The 14,754-nt window shown below is 38.0% G+C and overlaps 1 protein-coding gene across 6 annotated transcripts in view; it reads right to left on the bottom strand.

The window, feature by feature from the left end:
- The window catches only part of RNF38 (ring finger protein 38), a 107,800-nt gene that overhangs the window by 10,094 nt on the left and 82,952 nt on the right, over positions 1-14,754 (bottom strand). For all 6 annotated transcript variants that reach the window (XR_011600074.1, XM_070938509.1, XM_070938510.1 and 3 more), the window contains 6 exons: positions 13,507-13,700; positions 9,855-10,065; positions 7,111-7,278; positions 5,610-5,780; positions 3,832-3,996; positions 2,048-2,154 (listed from right to left, as the gene is read on the bottom strand). Coding sequence is in view for 5 of the 6 variants with exons in the window: in XM_070938509.1 (XP_070794610.1) it covers positions 2,048-2,154; positions 3,832-3,996; positions 5,610-5,780; positions 7,111-7,278; positions 9,855-10,065; positions 13,507-13,700 (1,016 nt within the window). In the remaining variant the exon portion in view is untranslated. The remainder of the gene's footprint in view (positions 1-2,047; positions 2,155-3,831; positions 3,997-5,609; positions 5,781-7,110; positions 7,279-9,854; positions 10,066-13,506; positions 13,701-14,754) is intronic.

Genomic DNA, 14,754 nt, shown 5'->3' with positions numbered 1-14,754 from the left:
TATAGGTGAAATAAAAAAGTATGAAATTACGCTTCAATAGGACTCCAAAAACAAAAACTAAGGATTGGTCTTTCAACAAGAACAGGAAGCATTTATCTCTCCTATGGAGGAACCATAAGGAAAGCACACTGGAGACTGGGTTTAAAATAGCAAAATTAGAGACCATCTGGAAATTTAGAAAAATAACACTAAGAAGGAAACCAACACAATATATTTCTATACAAAATAGGAAAAATAAGAGCAACCAAAAGATTATAATATATTTATTGCTAGGGGCTATACATTCTCCAGAAAGTTCGATAGCACCAATACGGCACTCTTAGACATACTTTGCTTAACATCTAACCTCACTTCTCCAGCTTCCACTAGCCACCAAAAGCAGGTTGCTGTAATTTCTTACTGATAATTACCAATGTGCACATTAAAAAAACCTTCCTAAATCTTTTTTGTGAGATTTGCAGAGCTATTATATTCCAAAAACTGAAAATTCTATGTCTAAATTAGAAATTTTATATACAATCTCACAAGAGTGAGGAACCTTGTGCCTTCAATACATTTGGAAAATGATTCCTATACTTCATTCAGTATAAACTCATTACTCGGGATGTAAACTAAAACATTTACTTATTCCTTTTCTAGAAAGTTTTCTTATTCACCTGAATGCAAAGAAAGAGAACAGCACAAGAATGTAGCATAGCGGTACATTTGCATGGATACCAGGGCTAATACACAGAGATTAAAAAAGTTTCCATGACAACATATGATGCCTTCTGTAGGCTGTTTGCATTAAAACAGCATGTATTTTGTGGGGATTACCATATTTTTTGGATTATAAGACGCACTGGTGTATAAGACGCACCAAGATTTTGAAGAGGTAAGGGAAAAAAAGTTTTTGCCCTCCCCAGCCCCCAGGAGACTACTCTGCAGGCCTCCCAAACCCTCTCCGTGCCCCGTTTTTTGCAAAAATGGGGCGTGCAGAGGGTTTGGGAGGCCTGCAGAGTGCTCCTGGGGGCTGGGGGAGGGCAAAAATGCCCTTGTTTTTGCAAAAAACGAGCCTGTTTTTCGCAAAAACAGGGACATTTTTGCCTTCCTCCAGCTCCCAGGAGCACTCTGCAGGCCTCCCAAACCCTCTTGTGCAACCTGTTTTTGCGAAAAACGGGCCTATTTTTTGCAAAAATGGGACGAGCAGGGTGGGGCTTCGGAAGGCCAAAAATGGCTGTATTTGGTGTATAAGACACACCAACATTTCCACCCTCTTTTAGGGGAAGGGACTGTGTCTTATACTCTGAAAAATATGATAATTAAACAGAGGTAGTCCTCGACTTATGATGGCAATTGGGACAAGAATTCCTGTCACTAAGCAATGCGATCATAAAGCACAACTGCGTCACCTAGCAATGGCAATCCGTGCAGTCGAGGTTGTTGTTATTAACCAAATTCCATGGTTATTAGGCAAGACAACTTCCTGCCAGCCCCCAAACAAATCAGTGGGGAAGTTGACAGGAAGCTGCAATCCCAAGTGGTTTTTAAGCAGGCCAGCAGGCAGCTAAGTGGCTGCTGCCAGGTGGGGGAAGACATGAAGGGATACAAGATTGAAATGCAGAGAAAGTGCAAGGGCATGAAGGGAGACACAAGTGAAGCTTAGAGAGTTACCCAATGGTGTTCAAGTGGCCAATGTGGCACAAGCCCATGGGGTGGGGAAGATGCATGTATGGGGAGACTTATTCCAATGACTTGCAACCTTTCCTGTCAGCTTCCCCACTGATTTTTAGGGGAAGCCAGCAGGGAAAGTTGCAAATGGCAATCACATGATCATGGGGAGTTGCAACCAGTTTTAAGTGTGAGCTGATTGCTAAGTGCCCAGATCATGCCCCAAGATGCAGGAATGACTGGCCATGACCACCATTCATTTAATGCCTTTGTAATTTCAATTGGTTGCTTAACAAATAGTTGAAGACTACCTGTGCCTGACCTTTTAGCAAAAAGGTGTCATCCCATCTTAAATTCATACCCCCCAAAAAACAAACAACCCAGATGTCAAACTTACAGCACATATGGCAATAGGCTGGGATGGTAAGGGGGAGGTGGAATTGGTTGCTGAGATCGGTATCGACTGCGCCCTGTGAGTCTTCGAGGCATAAAGGGTGGATAAGGCTAAAAGAAATAAAGCAAAATGTTTTAAAAGTATGGTCAGTTATTAAATGAAATCAGTCATACACGGCACTAAAAAGAGGTTTTACATGTCAAAGTATTTTTTATCACAAGGTTTTTTTTTCTGCAGTAAAAGCCCTGCTCAGAAATCTTTACAAAAATAACTCAACACTTTCATCATGACTAAACTACAGCAATGTATTTAAATGGGATCTTTGAACATTGCTAGGGAACTGCAATAGATACATAATGCAGTAGTCTTCATGGAAAGGGGGAAAAGCATCCATAATTATATACCATCTATACTGTAGGCACTACATTGGCAACCAATGGGTTTCTAAAGCACCTGGTTTAACTCTGAACTCTTTGTGTGATCTGGTTCCCAGATTATTTTTGGAGCAGTCTCTTTTGCATACAAATGCTGCATCCTTTGTATTCAGCCCAATTGGAGCTTCATGGCTCCAGTTTTTGTGAGATGAGATAAATGAGAGCCCAGAGGCATTATTTCTCCTTGATGGCCTGTACTCTACAGAATACAATAGATTTTCAACTACCCCACAAAATTAGATCCATAGCACCTTGGGTAGTTTTCTCTAAATTCTACGGTTATGTCATGAGAAACAGTGTTGCTACTAGTTTACATCAGGTATATTTTTGTTTGTTATTCTGTTTCCTAATGTATCCCCTGAAGGGATCATAATTGATTTATGATATATAAGCATGACAAATAAATACTTCACACAATACAATTTTCAAGAGTCTCTACCTGTCCAATTCAATCTAGCAGTTTGGGCATGCTGCAGATCCCGTCAGCCAAAGAGTGATGGTTGGCCGGGACTAGAAGACAGGCCTTCTCATGAGTCATGGTGGTGCAGAGGTTAGAATGCAGTATTGCAGGCTAACTCTGCTCGCTGCCAGAAGTTGAATTCCTTCGATCCTGACTGGCTCAAGGTTGACTCAGCTTCCATCCTTCCGAGGTGGGTAAAATGAGGACCCAGATTGTTGGGAGCAACAATTTTAATCTGTGTTTCGGCCAAAATATTTAATAATTTTAAGGGACTTTTTTAATATTTGTATTATCTGTATTTTATCTTGGCTGTTCACTGCCCTGAGTCCTTTGGGAGTAGGGCAATATAGAAATTTGATAGATAGATAGATAGATAGATAGATAGATAGATAGATAGATAGATAGATAGATAGATAGATAAATAAATAAGCTGAGTCTGTAAACCACTTAGAGAGGGCTGTAAAGCAATATGAAGCGCTATGTAAGTATAAGTGCTATTACTGTTCTGCAGTAGCCCGAGCTCTGTGGAGCTCTCCTTCCTGAAGATTAGAATGGCCCAAACCCTGTTAGTCTTTCATAAAAGCTCTAAACACCTGGCTGTGTTCCCAAACCTGGGGTGCCAAATATACTAAGGACTCCATTTCCTGGCTTTATTTTTAATTGGCCAAGTATCTCGGCTATTGTGTATATGTGTTTTGGATTTTTTTAACCGTTTGTTAAAATATTTTATTGTTTTAATTGTACTATGTTTTTTTAAACTGTGAGTGCTTTGAATCATCGATTGAGATGGGCAGCTATTAGAAATTGAATAAATATGATCAAAATGTGCATTAAAAAGCTAAAACAAAAGGTTTTTGCCAAATTTTGACAGTATTTTGGAAAACATCACTTACTACTCCAAATGACATCTCTTGATGTAAAGGGTCATGCGCTAGGAACTGAAGGGGAGCTGAGGGAGGCAATGTTGGTGGATGGGCTGAAGGTGGATAGGTGGTAAAACCTCCTACGGGAAGATGATCTCCAAGTAACTCTACTTCATTTTCTATCCTTTGGAGAGGCTGAGGAAAAAGAAAACATAAACATCATATTATATTTAACATTTTAAATATATGGTTAGTTGGCTAATTAAACAAACGTACAATGCACATTTATACTGATTTCAGAGCAGAGCTGGAAACACAGAATGTATTGCTTGAAATTAATCTTACTAATTTGAAAACATTCATTATGATGCTAAACAGTATCAAATGTAATTAATTTATAGTCTGTTTCACCATGGTTGCTACTTATTATACAGTATTTATGACACAACTTTTTTCTAGCATTGTTAATTGATAAGCTTTTGACTTTTTTCCCCCAAATTTGGCAAGGACTGTTGCAGAACACTGATAAACTTGGTAGTTCTCCTGGAGAAGGCTAAACAAAACATTTTCTAGTGGAGACTTTGGTTCTTGAGAATACTGGAGAAAAGAGAGAACAGCATTACTTCACAGCAACTCTAAACATTCTCCACCAGTACCTGCTGAAGCCAGAAGAAATTGCTGTGTAGCTGCTATGCTGAGAAGGAGCTAAGTAAAAGGTAAAACAACACGATTGTCATGATTTTACTGGACTGCACTGATTTGCAAGATAGCTCCAAAAGTGTTCACTCAAACCTTCAATAAAGCAAAGCACCTTAAAAAGGTGTTTTTAGAAAAGAATCAGGGGAATGTTTTGCAGGTTGAATCTTTAAACTGACAGGCATAAAATTCACATTTCTGTGATTTTGAGGTTCTGTGGGACGTGGAAGATGAAGTACCTTTGGCTTGTATACATAGCTCCATTCCTCTTTGAGCATTTTCACATCAAGAAATATCTAAGCAAATACCAAATTCCAAGTTTAATCTCAGAATTTTCTAGGATGAGGTGCCAAGGAGAGCACAAGTTGTCTAATTCTTTTTCAGGAAAACCTCATGTTACATGAACTACTACCATAGTCTAAGTTAGAAAATTACAATTTTTTTCTGGGCAGCAGCATGTAAAACTAAAGCAAAGATGACCAGGTAATTTTATATCATACTGCCAAATTAATAGCCTTCTTGGCATAGGCAATTTAGCATCTCAGTAACAATAGGCTTCATTTGCTAGCCATTGTCACCTCAATTTTGGATTCCTGCCTCTGATGAGCCTTTTGAATCTTGGTCTGAATACTTCTGAAAAGCACCAGGAGATATTTCACTATTACAAAAAGACTAAAAAAATATTTTAAGCTTTTTTTTAAAAAAAAAAATCCCTGTGTGAATAACAAAAGATGTAAAGAGATTTTACTGAAGCAGAGCTATATTCTTAAATCTGAAACTGCAGTTAAATTCAAAACTGAACCCCCAGTGGTTATTAAAACAGCATTAGCACCTTTGATTTATTCTTTCCACATTTAGATAGGAAACTCAGTGTCACAATACAAACTTAAAATATCATTTTTAATTCTGTTCCTCTATCAATCTTGGAATTAACATGATTAAAGTTAGATTGCTTTTTGCATATCACAAGTTTTGCATATCAGAAGAATTTACTCATGGAATTTCTCAATTTAATAGTGGAACAACCTTTGGCAGCCAGTCATCAAAACATGATTATTTTAAATACAATATTCCAAAATTTATTACTAGATTTTAAAAAAAGGAACACCTACCGACCGCGATTGCTGTGTCTGAAAAGGAACAAACTGGCCTGGAGGTGGCAAATGTGGAGCATGGTGTGGGGAGAGGTGTGGAGGATGTAAGAGAAATGGATCACTAGAAATGAGGGGTGGGAAAGCTGCATATGGAACCGGCAAATGTTGAACAGAACAAGCTTGAAGCATCTGCAGAAGATAAACATATATAACCTTATATAACATACAGTATTTGGATGCATATGTTTATAAAGGAATAAGATAAAATAAAGCTGTATTTATTTTACAAATACTATTGCAACAGTATAGATTATCTCCCTTTTATTAACAAAAGCAACATTAATTATGCAAATTAAGAAGAAATAACTTATTGGCATGGCAGAATTAATCTTTTCTAAGGAATTACATAACTCCAATAGTTTAGAAACTAAACAATTACATAATTACAAACTAAGTAAACTCCATCTATGTCAAATGGAGAATTTACTAAAATGCTATTATTTGGAATCTTAAATCAAGCTTAAGCAATGTTAAGTTTCTTCTGTAGGAATTGTAGATGCTAGTATAAGACTTGTAAGCTCTTTCATTGCCATTGAGCTGTATGTCAGTAAGTCAATTCAATATATATGCATTGATGTATTTTTTCCTATTAGGTTATTAACTATTCAGAGTAATTAGATATTTCAGAATAGTAGCACCTGAGAAAGGAGGATAATTTATTTTTGAAAAATCTGCCTGGAATGTCAAATATAGGAAACACATTTTATTTGAACTTAAAATAAGAGTTCTGAAAGAATTCTTTGAACCAAAGTTGCTAAAAATAGTAACTAAAGCCTTCCTTAGACATGGAAGCTGGCTGGGTAACTACACTCCTGTGAGGTGGGTTGGGCTGAGAGAAAGTGATTAGTCCAATCACTTTCTCTCAGCCCAACCCACCTCACAGGAATGTAGTTGAGGGCAGGGGTGTCAAACTGGCGGCCCATGGACAGGATGTGTCATGTGCAGGCCATGCCCACCCCAGCTCCACGAAGGGGGAAAATGTCGCAATACGTCATGTGACAGTAACATTATGCCACAAGTTTGACACCTATGTTGTAGGGGAAACAGTAGACAGGATTATTAGGAATGTTCGCCATCTTGAATAAAAGGAAAGGTGGGATAGGTACTACAACAATTATTACTACTAGTGAGATAAAATAGGTATTTTCAAATTTGGTATACAAACTACTTTATGGAAGTAATGTTCAAAAATATCAAGGGGAACAAAGCCAATATTCTACTGTCGAAGTAATTAAGGTTGTGAAATAAACCTAACAGTTTAACAGTTTACATGATGATGCACTGTTACAAGAAACTTAACTTTTTAACATGCAAGTTAAATATCACTAAAATTAAATTTCAGTTATTTATATTTATAGATAGTTATACAATTCAGGTATAAATACATCCCTTTAAAACCGTCTGCTCTTCCAATTATTTTCATCATCTATTCCAAAATTAAAATTAAAGAACTACTTACTGGAGGAGGCACACTGCAGACAGGAAGGTGCTGCCCACTGAAAACCACAGAACACCCTGGGACCTGCTGCGTATTGCAAGCTGGTATGTGCTGGCCTGTGCAAAGTGGGATCCCATGTGGGGCTACTGTGGTCACTGTATATGAAACGGGGACCGTGCCCTGGTGAATCTAAGGACAAGGAGAATCAGAATCAATATACAAGGACCAAAATAACAGGAAACTCTGAAGTCATTGAGATTATGGTTTTCCACAAAAACACTTTAGGAGGTTTGAGAATCACCTGCCAGCTATTATCAACTTAGTACGGACAATCCTCTTTAATTTACAATAATTCATTTAGTGAACGTTCAAAGTTACAACAGCACTGCAAAAAGTGACCTATGTCTATTTTTCACACTTATGACTGTTGCAGCATCCCCGTGGTCACGTGATTTACATTCAGATATTTTGACAACTGGTTCACATTTATGACCATTGCAGTGTCCAGGGATCATGTGACCATCTTTTGCAACCTTCTGACAAGCAAAGTCAATGGGGAAGCCAGATTCACTTATCAATGTATATTACTAACTTAACAACTGCAGTGATTCACTTAACAAATGTGGCAAGAAAAGTCGTAAAATGGGGCAAAATTCACTTAACAAATTTCTCACTTAGCAACAAATTTTCAGCTCAATTATGGTCATAAGTCAAAGACTATTTATTTGGCAGCAGTCAAATATTTCTGAAAATGTCTTTTCATAATAAAGAACAAAATCTATCTCTTTTTAATTGCATCAAGGCAACTGACAGCCACAGCCAAAACATGGATTCTTTTACTCTCCAGCTTTGCAAAAATCTCTTTTACCTTACATCCAGACATAGAAAACATGTATTAACACACAGTGAACACAGATTCAATGTGCTCACTTGTAACTCTTTTTATAATACTGCTCCTACTTAAATTGCATGGTTAATCTTCTGATCATATGTGGAACTGAACCTTGAACAGATTCAGATTAAATTAAACCTATAGCCTTGTATCTGTCTAGTGGAATACACTTCAACAACACAAGTGCCCCTATAATTAGCTGTATATTGTTTGTTTAACAGAGCTGTTAACCACCACAATTTTACAATTCTGGGCAGTGTACAAAAATTAAAACTCAACCAGGATAATGCAAGTAGTAAAACAAAGTTCAATTAAATGTATACACACACAAGCATCAATCGAGTGGACCCAAAAACTGATTAGAAAAGAACGATTTTCATGATCTTCCAGAGCACAAGATGGAAAGGTGCCTTCAAAACCCGATGGATAACATATTTCTCATCCAAGATCCAAAAACCTTACAAGGGGAAGATTCTGAGGAAGTTAACCGAAATGGATGAATACAGATAACTGGGCAAGGTGATTGCTGATTTACAACTGTAACTGAGCCCAGAATTACAGCTTGTAAGTCATGCTGGTTGTTAAGTGGGTAATTAGGTGACTGTGTCTGATTTTAGAATTTTTTTTGCAGTAGTTGTTAAGCGAATGTGGTCATCATAAGGCGAACCCATTGTCATTTGCAGCCAATTTATGCCAAGCAAAGTCAATGGAGGAAGGTGGATTTGCTTAACAACCACATGATTCACTTAACAACTGCAGTGATTAATTTAATAACCATAGCAAAAAAGGTTTCAAAATAAGACACGACTCATTTAACACACTAACTTCCTTAGCAACAGAAATTCTATTACGGTCATAAATTGAGGACTACTGTACTGTATGCAAAGGAACAGAAACAATTTAGTTAAAGAAAAGAATAGAAAGACATTATTCTGCCTTTGTTTCAATTATTTGAAATAGTTGGTGCACAAGTGTAGAATACTCATATCCCAACATTAGGAACATTCTGCCAATTGTCATTATTTCTTATATAATTGTGGCACTGAAATCCTTGCTGATTCACTGGCAGATCAAAGATTAAGTAGTAGACCCTAATCAACCTTCTGGCTAACTCACATCTAAAGCACTTTCAGTCCAGATCTAAATATCATGTTGTATTGTGTATGCAAACTAAAAATAGTTACTGCTGCATGTGAACATCAATATGCCTTCTGGCAGCCCAGTCCATCCACATGAAAGCTGCAATACTCTACACTGTACTCTGCTGCAGCTTCTAAGGTATAAGAAGGATTTCTTTGAGAAGACCTTCATGATTACAGAAGTACGACTGGTATGTCATTCTTCAGACATAATCCATCAAGTTGTATGATAATCATATGTTAATCTATCACAATGTAACAACAAAAGAGGACACTGAGCAATTTCTACTGCCTTTCCTACCATCTGAATAGTTAAAAGGAATGTCTAAATATAATTTAACCACATTTAATATGCCCGATGGATTCATTTCTCCTTTTTAGAAGATTTGGTATTTTCAGAGCATCCGCTAATAATTCCTACACTGTACCGTGCCACAGTATAAATTATGAAAATTCATTTGAAATCAAGGAACAGACCATTGCATTCCTAGAGAAATAAGGCAAAGTTCTGGCCTTCCAATCAGAGTTCACTTAGGTATGACTACCTTGTTATATCAGGTTGTATTAATGCAGACACACAGTTGTTCAGCACAGACAGCGGCACAAACAAGAAAGATTCATATAGAATGACAGAGGACGAGTCCTCCCAATATACCCAGGTAATTGGAAATATTAACAATTTAAAGTGTTAATCATAAGAAACTTGGAGACTATTTTTCTATCTTTGCCCATACCTGTTCATGGATGTCAACCATGACTGCATTCTGCTGTGGCGGATGAGCAGCTGGGTGCAACATACGGGGAGACACATTTGGTGGGTGAAAGGCTCGTGGTTCTTCTATTGCTTGTTGCTGTCCATAAGGAAGATGGTAGTTTTCATCTTGACTAATGGAATTATGTCGAGACAGTCGATCTCTTCTTGCTCTCTGGCGTCTAACAGGAGGGCTATAAATAATCAAATGGGACAAGTTTTATATTTTGAACAGCTATGGTAATTTCTATTTTTAAACTAACTATATACTATGGATATATATTTTTATTCCTGTATTCCTACATTTCTCTCATCACAAAAATCTGAATGCATTTGTATTTTCTTCTGGGGCAAAAGTAACATAACATAATCAGAATAATCAGATCAAAATTGCCAGATGGTCCTTTTCTTCTCAGATAACTTAGTAGCAAGAGTGAAGGTCAAGCTGAACTTAGCTGATGGGTCAGAGGCCAGACAACTGGTTCTGTGATGAATATTGCCAGTTGGCAAGCCATTAAGAGTACTGAGCAAAGCAGTTATCTTCTTTACACTCTACAGTACAAATACAAATTATAGAGATTTTTACAAAATATTTGCCTTCTACAGTGTGATTGAATTGAAGAGGAAAAAAATATGGAAAGAGGAATACAAACTTATTGTTAATATGAAAATATTCAAAACTTCTGAATTAATTTATGCAACACTGGAGATCTGTAACAAATAGATTGTGGTAACTTTTCTGAGAAAACCTTAGAAAAAACATACAGCAACTGATTAAGCTCAAGGTAAGCAGATATGATGGAGGCAAGAAGTTAAGAATGAGACTGAAATCATCTAAATGAATATTAATAAATAATTTAAATAAATCTAGTAAATCATGATGTTGCATATGAAATAATGGCACAGCTCAATGATATAGTTCTACATTCAATTCCTTTCTCATTCATATGCTATTTTTGGAAAAAAAAACTTTAATTTTTAGTCCAAATTTTCTCATTAGATTGTGGGAAGAAAACATAATATATGTTGTATCTTGTGTTCCCTGGAAGAAGCATGTAATAGAAACTTAAAGAAAAATATGAGGAGGTAACAAAATATCTTATTCTTGGTAACTCTTAAGTCCCAATAAGAACACCAACTTTGTAGCAAAAATTGATTGATGTATGATATCTGACTTCAGAGTTTTATTTTATATTTTACAATAATTTCAAAACAAAAGTCATGGCTCACTGACCTTAGCCTACTTACATTTTCTCAGCTAAACCTCCCTCAGAGTTATGATGAAAGAATAGAGGAGAGATAATTGACTTGGACGTCAATTCTGATATCTTTGGATAAAGATGTACTAGAGTACTAGAACAACAATATTTAAGCTAACAACTAAATATTCTGGACAATCAAATATTAGGATTTACCGTATTTTCCGGCGTATAAGACGACTGGGCGTATAAGACGACCCCCAACTTTTCCTGTTAAAATATAGGGTTTGGGCTATACTCGCCATATAAGACTGCCCCTCTTCCAATGCACACCAAATAAAAATTAAAAAACATCAACTGGCTCACCTACAATGTAAAAGCAGCTGTGCTAGACCCAAAATGGCCCCTGTAACAAGCAGGAACCTCACACAGCCACAAAAAGCCCCCCCAAAAAACTTTCACACTCTAAACACACACAACACAACACAACTGGCTCACCCACAATGTAAAAGCAGCTGTGCTAGACCCAAAATGGCCCCTGCAACAAGCAGGAACCTCACACAGCCACAAAAAGTCCAAAAAACCAACTTTCACACTTTATACACACCAAATTCCACATACAGCTTTGTGAGATTTTGTGTGTTTGTGTAGTTGGAGTGAAACACTACAGAAACACACTAAATCTCAGAAAGCTGCACAAATATTATTTTATTTTATTTTATTTTTATTTTTATATGAAAGCTAAATTTAAAACTTCCTAAACTTTAAATGGCTAGGTCTAAAAAAGAACAACTAAAAAAACCCCAATTGACTATTTTTTTTAAAGCTCCCAAAGGGGAAAAAAACTTACCCAATAGAACAGGGGTCTCCAACCTTGGCAACTTTAAGACTTGTAGACTTCAACTCCCAGAATTCCTCAGCCAGCTTTGTTTTGCTGGCTGAGGAATTCTGGGAGTTGAAGTCCACAACTCCCTCCTTGCTTGATTGCAGGCAGGGAGTTGCTTGCTTGCCTGAATATTCAGGCAAGCAAAGCAAGGCAAGCGTTGCGACTAGCAGCTGAGGTAAGCAAGCTGGAGGGGGAAAACTTTTTCCCTTTTACATGGCTCTGGCCATCCCAGCTGTGTTGCAGGGAACTCAGCTGGGATGGGATCGACCGTCAGAGCTGGGACCGTCAGAGCCATGGTTCTGGCGATCCCAGCTGAGTTGCAGGGAACTCAGCTGGGATCGTCAGAGCTGGGATCCTCAGAGTAAAAGGGAAAAGACTTTTTTCCTTTTACATGGTTTCTGGCGATCCCAGCTGAGTTGCAGGGAACTCAGCTGGGATGGGATCGACCGTCAGAGCTGGGACCGTCAGAGCCATGGTTCTGGCGATCCCAGCTGAATTGCAGGGAACTCAGCTGGGATCGTCAGAGCTGGGATCGTCAGAGTAAAAGGGAAAAGACTTTTTTCCTTTTACATGGTTTCTGGCCATCCCAGCTGAGTTGCAGGGAACTCAGCTGGGATGGGATCGACCGTCAGAGCTGGGACCGTCAGAGCCATGGTTCTGGCGATCCCAGCTGAATTGCAGGGAACTCAGCTGGGATCATCAGAGCTGGGATCGTCAGAGTAAAAGGGAAAAGACTTTTTTCCTTTTACATGGTTTCTGGCGATCCCAGCTGAGTTGCAGGGAACTCAGCTGGGATGGGATCGACCGTCAGAGCTGGGACCGTCAGAGCCATGGTTCTGGCGATCCCAGCTGAATTGCAGGGAACTCAGCTGGGATCGTCAGAGCTGGGATCGTCAGAGTAAAAGGGAAAAGACTTTTTTCCTTTTACATGGTTTCTGGCGATCCCAGCTGAGTTGCAGGGAACTCAGCTGGGATGGGATCGACCGTCAGAGCTGGGACCGTCAGAGCCATGGTTCTGGCGATCCCAGCTGAATTGCAGGGAACTCAGCTGGGATCGTCAGAGCTGGGATCCTCAGAGTAAAAGGGAAAAAACTTTTTTCCTTTTACGTGGTTTCTGGCGATCCCAGCTGAGTTGCAGGGAACTCAGCTGGGATCGCCAGAGCCATTTAAGGATCGTTAGAGCCTTTCGGGCTGGTCTGCCTGGTTACAGGAGAACGACACCCGGCGTATAAGACGACCCCCGACTTTTGAGAAGATTTTCATGTGTTAAAAAGTCGTCTTATACGCCGGAAAATACGGTACTAATATTAGAAGCATCTCTTCAATAAACCTGTACAGAAAACTAATTAAGACTGTAGAATAAAGTTTACTTCTGTGATACATAATTCCATGTTTCTGGCATAGGCTTCATGAGGTTCATAAAATTAAGACTCCATAGCTTTAAATTCTGGAGTGATTAGTTTCTTATACACAAACCTAAAACTAAAAATTTGATGCTTCAAAAACTACTTTCTAAATCAAGACTATGACTGTCCTCCAGGAAAGCTGACCTCCTTCTGTTGCGCGCAGGTGTGTTGCATCGTTCCCCTGAGAAGTGATGTTGGCTTGGTCGAGCTGAAGGAGGCTGCCTATTTGATGTCATCTCCCATGGTCGCATTGGTGGTGATGGAGCTGGTGATGCTGTTGCGTAGTCAAAGACTGAATGAGAAAGGCGCTGTCTCTTGGGACTTGGACTATCTTCGCTCTATGCAATAGTAAAATGAATATATTCACAACTGATGGGTATCTCAGAATTAATAAGTAAGGCACTACTTCAGGAAATTGATTCTGATTAAAATAAAATCACAAAAATTGTTTAGATACATATTATTATTAAAACAATGTAATAATAGTAGTATAACTTCACAGATTAGTTAATTGACCATAGCAAAGAAATGGGCATCAGCCACAATAACATACACTAAGATGAAATAAGGCAAGATATAGTAAATTAAGATAAATTAAACTACGGTAAAATAAAATATGGTAAGGTATGATTAAGAAAAAAAGAGTGAGATAAAACAGTGTAAGATAAAATGAAATGCAGAGATGGAAGATGAACATTACAATAGAAAGCAGTATACATTTAGGTGAATTCATCATCTTTACATGCAGCCCCAATGCAGTGGTGAAATTTAATTTTTTTTACTACTGGTTCTGTGGGTGTGATGTGGTTTGGTGAGCATGGCTTGGTGGGCATGGCAGGGGAAGGATACAGCAAAATCTCCATTCCCACCCCACTCCAGGAAAAGGATACTACAAAATCCCCATTCCCTCCCTACTCCTGGGGGAAGGATATTGCAAAATCTCCATTCCCACTCCATTCTGGGGCCAGCCAGAGGTGGTATTTGCCAGTTCTCTGAATTATTCAAAAATTTCCGCTACCGGTTCTCCAGACCCTGTCAGAACTTGCTGGATTTCACCCCTGCCCCAATGTATTCTATAAAATGCGTTCTAAGCTGGATAATCTTAATCATGGACTTAACCATATTTTTTAATGATTATATATGTTTGATTCCTGAAAGAATGATGATACATCCCCAATATTTTTTTCATGCATGGATTGTTTTCTAATTGTGCAAAAAAATTGGTTACAAGGATAACAATTTTAGAAAAATCTTCTCTGTTAGAATAAATTTTAATCTTTATTCTCTAAGATAGCACAATCACTGTTTGCTTATTTTTTTTAAAAAAAAAAACTATTCTACATAAGCATTAATATGCTCTAGGAATGTATATTATTAAAGAAACTGCAGCCA

The sequence above is a fragment of the Pituophis catenifer genome, unplaced genomic scaffold (assembly GCF_029215685.1).
Source record: "Pituophis catenifer annectens isolate HBS135680 unplaced genomic scaffold, rPitCat1.0.hap2 SCAF_2, whole genome shotgun sequence".
NCBI classification, from domain to species: domain Eukaryota; kingdom Metazoa; phylum Chordata; class Lepidosauria; order Squamata; family Colubridae; genus Pituophis; species Pituophis catenifer.
This window is presented reverse-complemented; position numbering and strand designations above follow the sequence as displayed.